General features: G+C 36.0%; 1 protein-coding gene and 1 long non-coding RNA gene across 2 annotated transcripts; one reads left to right on the forward strand and one right to left on the reverse strand.

Moving 5' to 3' along the window:
• Window positions 1–1,078: 1,078 nt before the first annotated feature.
• On the reverse strand, window positions 1,079–14,696 carry LOC101740185 (FAST kinase domain-containing protein 4). The gene is made up of 11 exons (XM_004925215.5): window positions 14,550–14,696; window positions 14,171–14,333; window positions 13,478–13,668; window positions 12,548–12,775; window positions 11,978–12,150; window positions 8,906–9,131; window positions 8,235–8,385; window positions 7,837–8,064; window positions 6,597–6,663; window positions 5,852–5,957; window positions 1,079–4,917 (listed from the first exon to the last, which is right to left on the reverse strand). Exons 2-11 carry the CDS (start codon window positions 14,331–14,333, stop codon window positions 4,801–4,803), a joined length of 1,650 nt encoding a protein of 549 aa, XP_004925272.1. The 5' UTR covers window positions 14,550–14,696; the 3' UTR covers window positions 1,079–4,800.
• Window positions 14,697–15,496: 800 nt separating this feature from the next.
• LOC134199022 (uncharacterized) lies at window positions 15,497–18,210 on the forward strand. The gene is made up of 3 exons (XR_009973337.1): window positions 15,497–15,822; window positions 17,592–17,667; window positions 18,158–18,210. It is a non-coding gene; the product is annotated as an uncharacterized LOC134199022 (long non-coding RNA).
• Window positions 18,211–19,638: the final 1,428 nt, after the last annotated feature.

Raw genomic sequence — 19,638 nt, forward strand, 5'->3', positions numbered from 1 at the left:
CCTATTGCCACGAAGTGGCTAAACGCAGATATGAGAAGGTAATATTATAGTATTATCATCATGGACACACACTATAGGTATGTGACGATAGGCTAAATTAAACTTTATCTTTATGGGCAAGTGTAATTCCGTGTAAGCCCCTCTAAACATCTCAGAATTTGAAAAACTAAAGTTGGTCCAGTGATCGAAATTCGACGATAATCACTGAGATTTCAAGTTTCACATTATGAATTTATGAAGTTTAATTGATATCACTAAAAGTTAGGCAATAGCTACTGAACAAGACAAAGAAAAATGCTGCTAATTCATTAGACGTTTGAAAAACTCGTCGAAGTTGTCGCGGCCTGAAGAATAACCCACCCGGCGCGCGGCGCATTAGTACCAAGCGATGCAACTGTGCCGGTATTCAAACCCCCCAGGCACGTACCAATTTTTGTAATGAAATACGTCCTTAAGAAACGTTCACGATTGAGTTCCGCGGTATAAGAACAACATCGTGTAATGAAATGAAATATTCAAAAAATATAATTTTCGTAATTACGGTTGGTAAGTCGTCTTGTGAGTCGGCGCGGGTAGGTCCCACCAGCCTGTATATTTCTGCCGTAAAGCACTAATGCGTTAAGTGTAACTATACTGAGACTTTGGAACTCATATCTCAAGCTTGATGGCGGCATTTACGTTGTAGATGTCTATGGGCTCCGGTAACCACCTAACCAGGTAGGCCGTGAGCTCGTCCACACACCTAAGCAATAAAAAAATAAAAATAAAAAATCGTACTGAAAACTGAACCATGAAACTCATGTCTCAAGTTGGTAGGACCCATTTACGTTGATGTCTATGGGCTCCATACTTGACAAAAGGTGGGCCGTGAGCTCGTCCACACACCTAAGCAATAAAAATAAATAAAAACACTGCACGCAATGAACGGATACCCCAATAAAATTAACTGACACGCATAGTCAACGACACTGGGTGGCGACATACTGACTTCGCTTTCTATTGCTGGTTCAAAACGCTGGACACCTCACACTTCGCATAGTCTGAAAAGACATTATAAATGTAAAAAAAAAACCCACAATAATCAGTACATACAAATGAATTTATTTAAAAATAATATTAACAACACTGTACAAGACATATATAGTAAAACGTTTTTGTTTTCATAGTTTGTTTTACGGTTATTAGTTCTTCGACCTTTTAGCAGGAATTTCCTTACTCGCAAAGCAACTTCCACTAATTTCTCCCAGCTCGAGTTCTCCCATAAATAGTAAAAAGTTAATCACCATTATTAAACATTTGAACATTACGGAACACTAACTTAACAATTCACTATAAACTCCCTTTTAATATTTCTGCCAAAAAGTCGATACACACCTAGATGTTGCCAACGTTATTAAGGTTTACTTCGACTTCGGCTTACAACAAAAACTATTACATGATATATTGAAGGTAGCAAGTTCATTAATACAAAAGCAAATAAGGATATATTATATCAGTAGGAATCGGCTTGACTGTGTAACTCTTTGCTGAAGACCGCGAGCGTCTTCTCACTTCAAGGAGATTTCATAGGCAATAAAAATCTATACTTAATATTATAAAGAGGAAAGATTTGTTTGTTTGTTTGTTTCGAATAGGCTCCGAAACTACTGGACCGATTTGAAAAACTCTTTTTCCATTAGAAGCCGACATTGTCCCTGATGAACATAGGCTACTTTTTTTTAATTTTTTTTATTTTATTTTTTTGGTTTGTGTGTTTTAATGTTTCCGAAGCGAAGCGAGGGCGGGTCGCTAGTGTTTAATAATGTCAAACCTTGAATTTTACTTCAGCATAACCGTCATGTTATTCAAAACGGTCACTGCTAGAGGTTGCCAGCCCGTAGTTTTTAACCCAATAACGGGAAAATGTGAAAACCGTGATTCTCAGTATACAGGTAGGTATGTTTATCGAATTTCTCATAACTATTCGTATTTAAACAAAAAAGTGTCATTCGATACGTCTGAACTCTGCCGAGCCATTGGTTTTTTGACGTCATATCGACATTAGTATAGACAACGATTTATTTCTATAGCTAATACTAATACGCGATAATAAGCTTTATTCTTAAACTAATAATGTGTATTTTATGTTCCAAAATGTAAGTACTCGCTTGGTAAATATTTGCAGATAACATAAGCAATTGCCCCTACTGGAATACCCACCTTGAAGAGGTTCAATTAGGCATATTGCAATCTATATAATTTAACATGTTTAACCGGTGTTGTTAAGAGAGTTTTAACTATGAATGTGGAAGGCTTTAGAGGAAGAAATAGACCTAAGAAGAAATGGATGGATTGCGTGAAAGACGATATGGGTAAGATGGGAGTGAGCGAAGAAATTGTATATTATGATAGAGGAGTGTGGAAGGAGAAAACATATGGTGCCGACCCCAAGTGACTGGGAGAAGGCCAGGATAATGATGATGATGACGTTTAACCGGTCTTGCGGTATATATTTACCAATAAACAAACACACAGTTCCCAGGATATAATAATCGTTGAACGAATACAATCGAGATATCGACTTATGTATGTTCCATGGGGAGTGCTCTGAGGAATTGTTCGAGATGATACCGGCATCTCGTTTTTACCATCTCATCGCCCACCACCGGAGTAGAGTTCATCCAATGAGCTCCCCTCCACGGTGTTTCCCGAGCGCTATGACATGTCCTTCTTCAAACGAGGCTTGTGGAGAGTATTAAGCGGTAGGCAGCGGCTTGGCTCTGCCCCTGGCATTGCTGAAGTCCATGGGTGACAGTAACCACTCACCATCAGGTAGGCCGTAAGCTCGTTTGCCTACAAGGGCAACAAAAAAAAACAAAAAAAAAATCGCGAAGGATTTCGATGAGCGCCTACCACCGGAATGAATCCTAGTATTAAATAATTAATTTATAGGAAAAATATTTAGCCTTTTAATTTGCCCCGGAATTAGAGGGAGTCCGTTTGTATTGAATATACGCGACTAATAAATCAGTGATTTACAAAAGTGTTTGAAGCGTGATGGGAGCTATAAAAAAATATATAAAACTGTCAACACATCACGCTAGGTCATCCGGTACCAATTTAGGATGCCCTGTGTTATGGGTACCTTTGAGTGACATACATACTTATATACGTTTAAATATATACATGTATACATAGTAAACGCACAGACTCTTTGTCTGCGTGTTTACCTATGTGTCTGTGTGTTTACCTGTGTGTCTGTGTGTTTACCTGTGTTGCCTGTGTGTAAACAAACCTGTTCATAACACGAATATTTGTCCGATGTGGGAAACGAACCCACGACCCTCCGCGCAAGTGTCGGGAGCTAATTACTGCACCACAGATATATTCATTTGCCAAGCCAATCAAAACTCGTAGCTTTATTAATGCCAGGTCCGCGCAATATAAAGCATACAAATCTTGGGGTCAATAACCGCACTCGCCCAAGCGAGACTGTCAAGTCAGCTGGTATTGAATTTGTTGTACACTGAAGTTTCGTTTTTAATTAGTTCCAATGAAATTTTTATTGTTCTTTATATTTAACACATTCAAGGACATGTAATGCAGACGATAATAAACGACCAGAGGAAGACCTTTGAATCGGTACAACAGATAAGTTGTTTCTATATTTTTGGAAAAATCTAGAACGTCTTGTGAGCCCGCGCGGGTAGGTTTTTTTTGCCGTACAAGCAGACGAGCATACAGCCCACCTGATGGTGAGTAGTTACCGTCGCTCATGGACGTCAGCAACACCAGGGGCAGAGCCAAGCCGCTGCCTACCGTTTAGTACTCCCCACAAGCCTCGTTTGAAGAAGGACATGTCATAGCGCTCGAGTAGGTACCACCGCCCTGCCTATTTCTGTCGTGAAGCAGTAATGCGTTTCGGTTTGAAGGATGGGGCAGCCGTTGTACTGAAAAAAACTGAGACCTTAGAACTCATGTGGGCATGTGACCACATCAAGTGGGCTGTGACCTCGTCCAGCCATCTAAGGAATAAAAAATAAAAACTTATTTGAAGTCTAATAAAAGTTTTACATGGCGTAACCATTATCGGGTTGATTTACCGTTATGATTTGCGTTATCAATAGTAGCGGTAGACACCACCAGTATTGAAAAAATAATTTTCGAAAACAAAAACGATTGATATTAGACTGTATATTAAAAACAGTTCTTTCTTAACGCTCCAAGTGTTTTTAAATTTTATCGTGCCAAAAAATTTTCAGCACAGCTCAGAGTTTGTGAACACTTCGCTACATCACTAGACCGAAAACAACGATTCAGTTTTGTCGTTCTACAAATCACAAATTCTATTCACAAATCCACCAAAACATTCACAAATCAATCCAGTTACATCTGAATGATAATTTAAACTAAAAACTCAATAAAGTGCCACAAAAAAACAAACTATACAGATTACTGTTAATTTAAAAATATGACAGAATACGCTTCACAATTTAGCAAAATTTTTTTTTAATACCTGGCAACATTCATGATTTTTTTTAATAGCGTGTATACTCTGTGCACATTGTACGCGGCTATTTTTTTTAATACTAACTATCTAGTGTACGAATTGTTGATTTTTTTAAGGCTGACTTTGTAATAATATTATTTTATACAATAAATAAATAAAGCCATTTTTATCTGAATGGTCATTAATATGGAAAAAGAGCATGAAGTTCTAATTACCACTCTGCATTCGTTTGGTTTGAACAAAGATAATAAACATGTTGTAGACTTCAGAGCACTGGCGAAATACACAATTTAAAATTTAATAAAGATAAACTAATTGTTTTTATTATTCACAGCTTCCTTGAGTAATTTCTCTATGTACTGCACCCTCGTCACCAGTTTGTCTTTAGGATCGAAGTCCGTGTAATGGATCTGTATTACTCTATAGCCCTGCGGAGAGAAATAAACATTTACTCGTGCAAATAATATTCACAAATGTCTCTGAAACCAAAGACAATAGGGACCAGCGGGTGGGGAAGGGTTGGGGGCGGGTTGAGGCGAGCCGATAGCGTCGGGTCGCTGAGTGTCACTTCTCCTTGAGGCGTGAGGTCGTAGGTCAATTGCACAACCGTCGCGTCGCCCTGCACTTCAAAGCAGAGGCACGAATGACTATCGAAAAATACTAGTACTGCTATCGAGAAAAAATGTATAGGATTTAAATAGCGCCCCTACCGTTCGTAAAATGAATTAATTTTAGCAACACGAATGAATTTACTTACTTTCGTTTCGCAATCCAATCGTCACGTACAATACGTACTTAACAAATGTTATAAAAATCAAACCAGCAAAATTATAATTTGCGTAATTACTGGTGGTAGGACCTCTTGTGAGTCGGCACGGGTAGGTACCACCACCCCGCCTATTTCTGCCGTGAAGCAGTAATGCGTTTCGGTCTGAAGGGTGGGGCAGCCGTTGTAACTATACTGAGACCTTAGAACTTATATCTCAAGGTGGGTGGCGCATTTACGTTGTAGATGTCTATGGCCTCCAGTAACCACTTCACACCAGGTGGGCCGTGAGCTCGACCATCCATCTAAGCAATAAATAAAAGCGTTCTCGAAACTCAAAATTTATACTCATAATCGAGAGCAAGAAAATTGTTTTGACATGCGGTAATGTAAATCTCGAAGGCTACCATCTATTGTAATGATCCGTTTTCGTATTGACGACTCGATACATTTACATTACGAATTCTATAGATTTTCGTGCATGACGTTCTGAAAGGACACCTTCACGATTATAATAGACAGGTGGTGGTCCACTGAGATCACATAGGCTAGTCCCCCCTCCCAACCCCCCGGCGTCTGACACTCCCCCTCCCTACCTTGAGCCGCAACAGCCGCGCGCCCAGTTCGCTGGTGCCCAGTGGCGCTATCGTCCTTCTGCTCATGTCGTGGTAGTCCAACGCCATCACTGCTATCCTGTACACGCTGGAAGTAAATTAATAACACTAAGAATTCGTTCAACGATCAAAATTCGACCTTATCAGATGGCACATTAAGATTCATTTTCTCTATCTATACTTGTATATAAATCTACAGTGGTTTTTACGGATGTTCCGTTATAATTACTGAACCATGCATCCGATTGACTTGAAACTTGGTATCCATGTAATAAATACATGTACTTAATGGATAGGCTAATATTTATATAAGTGTTGGACTCCCCAGTTGCGGGGGCGTTAATGATGAGATTCTTTGTGTGGGTGAGAAATAAGAATGTTAATTTTCAATGCCAAGCGAAGCGGACGGGTACAGCTAGTTGCTATATAAAATCTTAGAAAACTAAAAATTTATTAAGTTGCTTATGAATAATTAAAGAGAAAAACAAACTAAAATGGTAATCAATCGTCTTCCCTTTGCCTATGATATTAATAAAAATATTATTTTTGCGTACGTTTGTACTGTAAAAAAATCGTTATTTCAATGTGTTCTATTGATTTGATCAAGTTTGTTACATACTGTTGGCTTTTTTTTATGAAAACATAATTAAATAATTCAAAATTGGTGACGTGGTATATGCCCTTATATGTCGGTACTTTATGTACAACAAACACGGTTTTTATTTACCTTTTATCACCGGCGGCTTTGTCCAGAGGCACGGGGTGACACTTGGCGTCCACAGCGAATTCCGCATCTGAAATTAATTTTTTATTTTATTGCATAGATGGGTGGACGAGCTCACAGCCCACCTGGTGTTAAGTGGTTACTGGATCTACGACGTAAATGCGCCATCCACCTTGAGATATAAGTTCTAAGGTCTCAAGTATAGTTACAACGGCTGCCCCACCCTTCAAACCGAAACGCATTACTGCTTCACGGCAGAAATAGGATGGTGGTACCTACCCGCACGGACTCACAAGAGGTTTACTTGTAAAGTTCAGCACGGCCCACGCATAAGTTCGCAGGCCAACTGTGAACGAATAGAGTGGCCTCACTAATCAGGCGGTATTCAAATTAGAGGGCGCCGGATTATTGAATTAAAAAAATACATTCTATAAATCTTTTAACCAACATATACTTCATTTATTTTTGGATCTACCCACGTCTTCACTTGTTTGCTTTTATATTCAAGAAATCATGTACCTATATTAGCAGTTCACTCATCTTTTGACAATTGAAAAAATGAGTTGATGAAAGGGATATGATACAATTTGTTAATTTTGAGAAAAGGGGCTACAAACTTTTGTTACTTGTACTTTTTCTTCCTTCATCACGTGCAATTTCTAAAAATAACCTTTAAATACGGATTTTTAAGGTCTAATATAGTTTATAGGCGCATAACACCTTCATTCAATGTGAAAAACTCAAAAATCTTAAAAACGGTACCATTCATCCACTCATGTCTCCAATTATCAGAGACTCTTTCCATTCTGTAAATTCTTTTGAAACATCTAATTTATCTTTCAGAGATAGAGTCCTATTTTGCAGTTTACCCAACATTTCTAGGCACACTATTTTCAACAAACATCTGGTAAATGTCTACATGCTTTTGTCATCTTGCATATAATATGTAAAAAAAAAAATCTAAATAAAAAAGACATGCCCGCTGAGTTGCTTGCCAAGTCTTCTCTGGACGGAGGCTAGTTTTTGTGAATTAGCGGTAGTTCTTTTTGGCGTTCAAGAAGTATGTACTTTCATTTATGTTGAATAATTTTTTTTTTATTTGATTTGATTAATTACGAGTCATTATGTCATTTGAGGTTATACTGATGTGAATGTTAGTAATTTTTTAAGTCTAGATGCGGCAGACACGTGTGCGCACGATTCCTTAACGATCTAAGGAAACGTTTAAAACCAAGTCACTTACCGTACAAGAAGCCCATGTTCGAATTGCAGTCCTTCTTTAGGAAGTTGGTAGAAGAGACCAGACTCCTGAATGTTTCGAGCACGGCGTGAATGAAGAGCGCCTTCTCCTTGTTGTAGACAAGCGGCACGCCCTCGCGGACGTCGTCGGGGAGGCGGACGGAAGACTGCCTCGTCAGCTGGATATATGCGTCTATCATCATCAGCTTCCGGCGACAAGGGATCGGGATGTCTAGAGGAATTTATCTCGATATATATTTTTTAAACACTTAATCGAGCCCATGGACATCACCGCGCGACCGCTGCCATCCACCGTGAGACGTGAGGTCCAAGTCTCATGTGTATAGCAAGGCTGCTTACACGGCTACCGTTACACGGATAAAACCTGAATATTGAGCTCACCGCCAGTCGTGAGCAGTTTATCGATGAATTCCGGTCGTAAAGTCGATACCAGGTGATGATGATCCGCTTTGTCGAGAATGAGGAGCGAGAAGACCAAGTCCAGCCACGTGGACGGCTTCACGACCTCCTCCTCCTTAAGAGAGCGCGCCATCTGTATTCGAAAGGTACATATTAGTAACAAAGCGGTCTGGAAGTTACTATTCATTCCTGTTTCTTTTCCTACCGATCCGCTGGTAGCCTAAGGCCTAGTGTCAGCTTCAACAAAACTTAGAAATGTTGATACCGATGTTTCAAAATGCGACCATTAGCTTACGTACGTTACGTGAGTAACTTTTTAAGTGTATCTCAAGAAGACTAAAAGCTCCTACGGTATAGCAGCGAGTTATAAACGAATGGCCAGTGTGATTAGTACCAGTTTTTTAACGTTCTCGATAGCGTAAAAGTTAACTTAATGTTGTATGGAGTCGGAATGTTTGCCTACGTTGGCCGCTAGGGGCGCTGTTCCAATGCATACAAATTCGAGTTAACTTTTACGCTATCGAGAACGTAAAAAAACTCGCACTAAGCACACTGATGTATCCGTACGGGCCGACATAGCCCCCTACCACTGGCAATCACACAAATTGCGAAATATCAAAAATGACCCATTGATTTAGAAATTTTAAAATCACCTCAAACAGAGCTTCGGATCCGGGCGGCACGTAGTTTAAGGTGGCCAGCGTGACGACGGCCGAAGCCACGTCGCTGGAGCGGCAGACGCTGCTGTGGTCCATCATCCACTCCGTTATGGCGTTCAGCGCCGGCTCGTGTCTGTACTTCATGAGGCCCAGGGACACAATTATCGAATTCACTACGGCCGGCTTGTCTTCGTTCTTCGGTAAGCTATCTATTACGTCACTAGAACATAATGAATGCAGTGAGCGAATAGAACATAAAAAATAATAATTTTAAGATATCTTAATTTACTTGCAACAATAATTTATTTGATCATTAGTAGCGAGTCATTTTTACCAAGCTCATCAGGCATCGATCAATCTGATAATAGCACCACCTATTGAGTCCATTGTAAATTTTTTTGCATAACACCCTCATTGGTACCATTTGGAAAGTTTTGATATTTGAAAAATTCTCAAATCGTCCCAACAGTTTACTACTAATGAGATTACCTACAAATACAATTTCACATATAAATTAATATCCAAACTCATTAAATTTACACTAACTAGACTCAACCCACGATGACGTCACATGTGGCTAATCGTTATGTCCTGCTTATTTTTATTTAGTAATGAAAACATTTTTTCTTATTTTACTTCATTTTTAATCACATATAGTCATTTTCCGACCAAAAATTGTTTGAGACTAGACTTTATAAAATACTACTTATGTACTATATCAAGAGGGCGAAAGATTGGTTTAAGGGACATTTCATTTTAATACACAACGTTTATCTTTGTAATTAAAGACGCGCTTGTTTGGTATTACCATCAACAGTTCGGTGTTTTTAATTGAGCTTCAATTAAGTTTACTCCATTCAAATATGTGAAGAAGTTTTTGTTTTTTTTATTTTTTCCAAAGTTAAACTTTGAATGGCTCTCCTGTAAACTTGCAAAAATGTCGCATAAACCAAATAGCCTTTCACTCCTCGAAATTATTTCACTACTCAATCAGATCAAACAAATTGGAATTAGCTTAGATAGCCAGACCAGTTCTTAGTAGGAGTGGGTGATATAAATCGTATATAGATTCAATATCTATATATAGCAGCAATATCGTTGAATCCGATATCGCCCCGCACGAAATCTATATATCGATATCAGCCGATACACGATATTGCTCGATGTGATGCGCATCGGCATATCGTACCGATTCGTTAATATCAGCAATATTCGTTTGGTTCGTATCGAATCGGCCAGAGTGAGTGAGCGCACGATAGGGATATCATGTGATGAATGAAACAGAAACAGGCATTATCCATACAATTGTAAACCTTATATTTAAGTCCATATGTCTGTAGATTATTCTTAGCGTATCAGCAGGATACAATTTAGGAAAGAAGTTTCAACTTTCGACCCTAACTTGAATGCAGTATAGCCTATTTGCATCGTTGAATTTGATTTCACGCGCTTTGACCTTGAACTAGAATTTTTGGACAAGTGTTTATAAATACTTAAAAGTTTTTTGTGTTTGATTTTTAAAGTACACATTTTTCTATTTTTAGTTGAATCCAAATAATTGAGTTTATTTCTTGTGTTTGTATTAAACTTTTGAAATCTACACTCTTTTGGTATATTTTGTAATTTTAAATTAAGACACAAAATACTAAAAACTGTAAATAATGTAGCCAGTCCTAAGCCTGGTAAAAGCATGAAGGAAAGTTTTTTTGATATTTTTATTTTCATGTTCTTTTTATTACTTTAAGATCATATTATAAATTGATATCAGAAAACCAACCGTATAACGTTGACTTAAATCTATATCTACTACGATATTATATCAGCGTATCGTTTCAAATCTCAAATATCATGAATCGAGAAAATCTACTAGCATCCATCAATATATAGATTCAGAAAATATATAGATTCAATATCCGATATTGATCCTCGATATATAGATACGATTCGATACGCGGCAAAACCGATATTACCCACTCCTAGTTCTTCGTCCAACTGATGTTATGCTATTAACTTCTACATCTTGCTCTATACTCATTTGTCAAGCTATTTGATCAAGTTTGCTGGTATTAAAGAGTAATGTGGGTAGGTCACACTGATAAGCTCATATCTTCCATGAAGCGTTCAAAGTTCTAATTACAATGATATAACTGAAAACCTGAAAGCCATTGTATTTTTTTTCCTTTTTATATTTTTTTTTTATTTGGGAGACAAACAATGAACTTAAACTATATAAAATCTAACCTTACAACTAAACGCCATTTAAATGTCTTCGCATTTAAATAACTAAAAACGATTGTGGCGTCGCCTCGCCTACAATTAAATAATTAAAGCAAAACGTAAAACAAAAACAAATATAACACCAATTTGAAAAAAAATACAGAAAACCGTAGTAAATAGAAAATAATCAATCAAAAATTTGCATTCAACTAGATATGTGTCGTTCGTTCAATTTTAAGAGATTCAGATCAGTACTGACCTGTTGACAAAATGATCCGGTTCGTACGACCCGTTCAGTCGAACGTTTGGGTTACCCTTTATCACATCAATTTATGACTTAAATAATATGATCAGGTTACTGGCTGGATAAAGTTTAGTATTGAATACCAGCTTAAAGGAACTGTTATAGTTCGATTGTTTACGTGAGATCAAAACAATCCAAATGCGTTATGCGACATTATGTCACAACGAACGACTAAGCGAGACGGGCGCGGGTCGAGACCCGGCAACCCGAAATGACCCGAATGACTGTCGTATGGTTCGTTTCTTCTGATTCGTAGGTTTTGTGTTAAACGAGTCGATTTAGTGAACGACTCATATTTTTTGAAGTGACCCTATCGTTCGCGCGGAATTTGAGGCCCGGGTCGTTTGATTCGTTCATTCGCAAACGACACATATCTACATTCAACCATTAACTGACTAATGTTCTCCTAATACTCTTAGTAGAAGTTTTGAAAATGTCCAGTTCAGGGCAGTCAGCTAGAGCATTGAAACAATACTCAATAGGCTCCATCAGGCACCAAGCGAGTCATGTGGTTGTCTAACCAATGTAAGCAATAAAAAACTTACTTGCATATCCTGTCCAGTAGCAGAGGGTCAGGAAAGTTTAAGCTAGCCATAGAAAATAGTAAATCAGCTGATTTCTTGAGATCAATGACCTCTGCCTGACTTGTTATGTTGTGAGAAAGAGCACGCAGTAATGGTGTGCTGCGACGTCCCTTCTGCTGCAATGCCTTCATTACCTGAATAGTTAAAAAAGTATAAAGCAATGTCGATTATCTTCATCTTCCTCTAGTTAAATTCATTTTAATATTGTATGTAGTATTTCTAGATAATGTAATGACTAGTAACATTGCAGCCATGATGTTACTAACATCAAAGTATGCAAGTACTGCAAGACCTTCAAAGTTTACACTGTTTCACTTTCTTGCTTACCACAGTGGTTGTTACGGCTGCTACTTTCGTAATCGTGCACCTAAATACCAGCAGTAAATATGGACAGCAATTCGTATTCATAGCATTTTTATTTTACAAGTTCTCATCTTCTTCACAGGCAGGAGGCCTTAAGCGCAATTTTACATGGCTCAACATGAAACAAAAAATATTTCTACAATGACTGTTTCAAATAGTAATTCCTACCTTTATCATTTGTGACAGCGTCAAATTTGAAATCAGACGGGCTGCCTCATCATCACCAGTTATTCCTAGAACTGTGCTCAGATCCTCTGCCATTGTCAAGGAACTCATCGCATGAGTAGTTGAGGTCCTAGCCAGAATTCTACATAGCTTTAAAAAACGTGGGTCTTTCTCGAATTCATTCAAATTCACTTTGTTAGTGCTCGACCATTCTGATAAGATAGAAACCATCTGAAACACAAAAATTCCAATTGAAATATTTTAAATTTTATATTTAATTAAGGAAAAATTATGAACAAATCATAAATCTGGATAGGTCATGTGAATCTGAAAAGACTTGAGATATGCGTGGAGATGTAGTAGCAGAAAAAAATACATTGAATAATTACCATTTTGTTTGCATCTAGACAAGAGTATAAAAAAATTGATGCCTTGAACATTTTAATGACAAGTCGCAGACAAGGCTGTCACACACTAGCTTAGTTGCCTGTTTTTTGTTACAATTTATAATGATATGATAAGGTTAATTGACTAAAAAAACAGAAAAATGTTAATAGCTGAAGAGTATAGTCAAAAGCCAATTTATATAGCTGATATATTGATAATTAAGCATTGGCAGTAAAAAACAGCGTACTAAACGCTAACAGTCATTAAAGAATTAACTAAAGTAACTTTCCTGTAATATTTTGGGCTTTTCGACTTAACATTACTTTTCTAGGCTTACATTGGTTTTTCTTGCTTTAGAATGCTAACGAAGTAGACATCAGTAGTAACTTAAACACTATGTTTATATTTTCACTGCATGTAAAATAAAATAACAGGGTTGTTTTTAGAATTTTATACAGGTTCTGTTATATATTATCTTTAAAATGAAATATGAAAAGTTTAGGAAATAGTCATCTAAATTTTTGCATTTGATCTCCATAAACATACCTTCAAAGCATGTCTTCGAGACACAACAGGATTTTCAGCAACAAGGAGCAGAGAATTCACATCAGCAGCTTTGGAAATTTGATTCTCGAGCTGTTGGTGGCGACTTATCTTAGCTGATTTTGGACTTGGTTTCTTAGTTGTTGTAATTTCACTTTCAGAGTTCAAGTGAGCAAATGCAGCGGCTACGAGGCCTAAAATTAATCATCCATATTTAACAAACAAAAAACGGAATTAATTGTCCTTGTTCTTGTCTTCAGGTGAATTTCAACAATGGACATGATATTTGTTAAGACCTCACAACAGTTACCATTGTATTGATGGCCTAACAAGTTTGTATTTGACAACTTTTTTTTAAACTTCTTGTAATAGACATTCTAATTTAATCACTACTTATACTACATATATATTTCATTATACCATTGACCTGTCTCAAGCCTGTCATTAATTGTCTCAAGCCTCATTCACATTGTGTTGTCTATGAGCTCCAGTGATAACTTAACAAAAAATAGTCATCTAGTCAACAAGAATACTAATAAAAATGTCATAAGTTCTTAATTTAATAAACAAATTAAGATTTTTTTTATAGTAAATTACTTCTTGAAACATGCATATTTCTTGAATCTATATAAAATTCTGACATTTTTTACATCTAGCAAAATCAATCAAAGATAATGTATTAAATGAAAAATCTACCTGAAGTATCCTTAAACGTTTCCGCAATGGGTATTTTTCCTTGAACATTCTTAGTGTCCTCGATTTTGTCAGTTTTTACGGCGGCAGCGTTCGTAGTCGACTGCTTTCTTATGATTGCCCTGATACCTAACCTCCAAGATATTGATCCGCTGAACCTTAGCATCTGGAATCGAAATGTTTCAAACAACGTATTAATACCTCTTAATAAATATCTAAAAGCATCGTCTAACACATAAAGCTGCCGCAGAATGATCGAAAACAACTGATTTTGGATAGACATGGAAGTCATGGAACGTCTTACATCACGAGTTGTGAATTAAAACAAATGTAGGTTTTAAGCGGATATTTGTTTAATGTCTATTATTCGTTGCATATATACCTTCGTTTAACTTAAACTAAGCCGAAAGCTGAGATATAATTATTTTATAGCATTTAAAAATAAAAAGAAATCTTATTTATCTTTTTGACATTCATCTGTGATTATTGCCAAATAGGTAAAATTTTCAAAATATAAATAAACTGGCAACTTCTATTTTTGTTTTTGATTATTCATATCTCTACATTACTTTTGTATTCTTAATGTAATAAACCTAAAACGTGATAGTGATTGATAATGAGAGAAATTCAACACTCAAGTACAATGTGAGTTTACGTTTACGAGATTTACGTTTTAGGTTTATTAATGAAAAACAGACAAATACACTGAGTTTCTGATCTATCATTTGACAAGAATTCTCAAGGGAAGAGTAATTTATCAAAGTACAATTGCAGTTCAAGTATATGGCTTAAAACCAGTGGGATGACATTCTACACTCCTATTACTAAACTATTTGATTTTCTCAAATAGCACAAGTATCCTACACTTGCTTGAAAACTCGTCAAGTCATTTCGTATCCTCCCGATCTGATATCAGTGCTTTTAAGCATTCCAAGCACCGCTCACCGACGTAAAAAATAGCCCACAGACACAACCCACTGAGTTTCTCGATGGATCTTCTCAGTTCCGGTGATAAATTCAGCGACGCACTGCTGTTGCCAGGGTAGATGTTAGCAGAAGTTTCTCAGACTGAGTTCCTTGAGCATAAAATAGCCCCTTGATATTACTAGCAATGGCAGGGAAAAAAAATTCTTGCTTGTATGACCAGTCTTGACTTTGATCTCACATATTTCAACATATCATAATAAATGGGCCAAAAATATAAAAACTGATAAAAAATACTGCTCTAAATATCCAGTCCGCTCTTTGTCCATTGCAGAAGGCTTATTATTAAATTGGCACTACCCGCAGCTTACTCGAAGAGAGTTCAGGTGTATTCAGCAGTGGGTGTATAAAGGTTGCTGCTTTTAGATTGTTGTTGGACTTCAATAGAGAGTTATATTTCAGGTATTCACTTAAAAAAGACACTGCACGTGATTTTAAGAACTTCATCGCTTTGTATCGAGGACAGCTTTCTTTTGTGGCCAACCAATTGAAATCGATTCAGCTGTCACTCAACTCGCTGAAACCGATTTGATATTTAGTTCCTGTGGCTACTCAACTCTAGTATTGAAAATTGTTAAAAAAAGTTAACGGCGGCCGTAGATGATAGTTTTTGTTATGGTATTTTGTTGAACGTTCTAATAGTGCAGCCAAAACATTTTTTTATGAAAATGGTGAGTAAATTTTTCAGCAAGATTAAAAATCAAGTCACAGTATTAACCGATTAAACAATTAAAAAAACAAATTCAGAAAGCCAACGAGGCCTATGAATTTTAATTTAATATCCTTTTTTTTTTCGTTCTGTGCATTTACTGGATTCATTGAAACTAACAACAACCACAAAATTGTATAATTTAAAATTCATCAACATTTTTTTTCGTATAAAGACGCGTAATTGAAGCTCGCTAATTTCGTACCTGCATTGAGAAAATAAATCGGTAGATAAACTTTTTACTGGAAAAACCTTTCATATTTATGAATAATAATTATAAATTAATTGAGAAACATTTTATGTATGTGTTAGATAATTTAGAACATACCAAAACACACAAATCAATACACAGCACAAATAAATCTTGTTAAAATGTTTGTCAAAAAAAGTACTAATACAATTATTAGGTAAACTATTTCACATACATAGATTTTCTAATAGAAATTATTAGATAATAAATCAGTTTGCATGATAATGCAGTTTATGCCAAAATAGGCAAGAAAAAAATTGTCAGACGATCCTTTTTATTTTCTACCCCCAAAAGCTTTTGATGAGCTATTTGAGTGTTAATAATGATTAGAAAGGTGTATTGTGTTACTTCCACATCCTGTATGTCCTATTATTCTGTCTATTCCTGTTAAGAAACATTAATACCCTGGGTTTTACATGTAACACAGTCCATAAATATACATTACATTATTATTTTAATCGTCTCTCAAATAGTTATTGTTTAGCTTAAACAAAAAAACTTCTAAATCACATCTACATAAGGTATATTGAAGTATTATTAGGTACAGTTTTCTACTCTGTTTGTAAATTGTTTTTCTTTTTAAAATTTGTTTTGTTATTATTGACTAACGTTATTCACTATTATTATAATATTTATAACTATTATTAACTATTATATAGTATTAAAAATATGCATAAAAGTAGGATTGGGATCCTAAATTAAACCAGAACACTTGTCATCACCTTTTTAGTAATTTCTTTACAAACAGATAATACATTTAATATGTAACCTTTATTCATAAATCTTCATTAGAAAATTATGTTTTGTGATAAGTGGTATTTTTTTAAATGAATCATTTTCTTCTCAATAAATGTCGATAACATGAATACCACTGTTTCCCATCCTTACTTGCTTTAGATCCAAGTTCTATCATTGCCAGGAAGGTTTGATGGTACAAGGGATCAAGTGTTTACCGATGATATAGATACCAAGGAAGATGATGGGTGATACCTATCTGTGCCACATAATAATATGCCCTACTACCATTAATTACATAATACATTACTTTATAAATTTTATACAATCCATTCCTTATTAAAGTTTTTCTCTCATCATTGAGTTAGTTTGTAAAAACTTGGGAGACTCTATCTATGTCTCCAGAATTTTTACTTGATCAGTTTGATAATCCTGACACAATAAGGCAACTTTATGCACCAAAAGAGTAAACTAAGCACAATTTTTCTCCACAATAATATAATAAGACACTTTTTACATATTGCTTATTAATGTAAAAATTACTATATTGTAGGGAACAAACAGTACCAAAAGTTTCTGGTGTGTTTATCAAATCTAGAATAAACTATATTTATGTATTAAATATAACACAACCACAGAGACAGTTTCGGTTTGAAATCATGATTGTTTTATTGAAGCCAAATTGTAACTACTATTGTACACTAAATCTTGTTAAAGTAATTATATTTTGTTTTGTCTGTGGTCAGGCGGGGGCAGATGGCGCTGGTGCTGCTCATTAAGAGGGCCCCGCACCCCGCCCCCTCCCACGTCCATTCTTCACGGGTAAGTCATTTTTTTAACTACATAAGCAATACCCACATTTTTAAATCTAGTAGCCCTATTAAAAAAGCAAAATATATATAATACCTTTTAATTACTGCTTTATATTGGTAGACACGGCTCATCTGGTTAAGTGGTGTTACTGGTGGTAGGATGTCTTGTGAGTCATGGGTTATTGACATTATGGACAAGGTCATGGCCCACCTGGTGTTAATTGTTTACCGAAACCCAAATATATCTACAACGTAAATGCTGCCACCTATCTTCAAATATGAGTTTTAAGTTTCACTTTTTCAGTACAACAGCTGCCCCATTCTTCAAACCGAAACGAATTACTGCTTCACGGCAGAAATAGGCAGGGTGGTGGTGCGGACTTACAAGACGTCCTACCATCAGTAATAAAATTGCATGTCTTGAAGGAACTGTCATTCGCTACAGTGTCTAACATCATGGTTGTTACTTTCAAAGAAAATTAAGTAGACGCAATGTTTAGGTGCCGATCTGCCGAAGAGAATGGATCTAGCATCAACGAAACCCTTTAGGTAAGTTGCATTATGCAATTTAAAAAAAATCAGCACCGGAAATAAACATCGCGTGTATAGTAACATACGCTAATCAGACTGTGTGTCGATTAGTTGCTGTGTGCTAGTTGGACTGTGAATTTGTTCAGCTATCTACGCAGTAAGTAAATACAATAAGTAAGACAGAAGAATAAGTTGAGAATTCTAAACTATGGACAATTGACAAGAAATTGTTTGTAGATAATTATAATCTGGCAGAAGATTTCGATACCGCATCCTCTAGCCTGAAAATGACGCTCACACGAAAAACTTAAGAATACCTACCTATTTAACATGAGACGTAAATCACGAATATACGTAATTAATGCAAAAAAAAAACGCTTACTTAAACAGCACTTAATTATTATAATGTATTTAATAATGACTAATTTTAAATGAGACGACGAAACCAATTACTGGTTCCGGATACCAAAGTCAGCACATAAATAAAATCAGCACGTAAAATACGCATTGGCGCAGAAACAATCATAAGGGCGTCACACACGACGAATATACTATCTATAGTTCTATACTAATACTATACTAATAATATTATAAAGAGGAAAGATTTGTTTGTTTGTTTGTATTGAATTGGCTCCGAAACTACTGAACCTATTTAAGAAACTATTTGGAAGCTACACTATTCCCGAGTGACATAGGCTATAATATTATTTGAAAAAAATTAGGGATCCTTACTAAAACTCCATTAATGTAACCCAAGGTGTAAAAAAATTACCTAAAATATTCTTTACATCGCGTGCCCTGCGAAAACTATTGATGATAGAATAAAATAATGTACTACGACTTTGTAGAACACATTATTATTTAAAATAGTGTCGGCTATGCCGCAATAAGTATTCTTTTATTAAAAAAAATAAAACAACGTCAAACATCTTTGAAATTTTTGTTAAAGATCTGAGCGGAGCCGGAGTGGGCCGCTAGTAATATTATATCTTAACATGCAATATCACACATACATTTTGTATGAACTATCAAATATATAATAATATTATCTTAACCATGTATGATAGTTCATACAAAATGTGTAGCGAGCGATATTGTAAGTTAAGGATAAAATATTATAGTAAGTACAGATACTCGTACTTACTACAATAACACCCGTGTCTGACGGCCTTTACTCTCGTGTAAATATTGTACACCAATCGATCGATAATGCAGTTCAATCCCGGACTACGCACGCTTTGTGAACTCCTCCATTGTGTAGGTACAGTGAAGACATCGTACCTATAGTAAAATTTAGTGTTCTATTTTGGATGCTCTACAAAGATATCACGAGTATGACCTTACTAACCTTTTAATATTTAATTGAAAGACAATCTATGATGTTCAATAAGGTTTTTTTTTTCTCAGATTAGAACTAAGGTCTGGATCAAATAAGTACATATTAGAGTGC

Source organism: Bombyx mori, chromosome 6 (assembly GCF_030269925.1).
Source record: "Bombyx mori chromosome 6, ASM3026992v2".
Taxonomy (NCBI): Eukaryota; Metazoa; Arthropoda; class Insecta; order Lepidoptera; family Bombycidae; genus Bombyx; species Bombyx mori.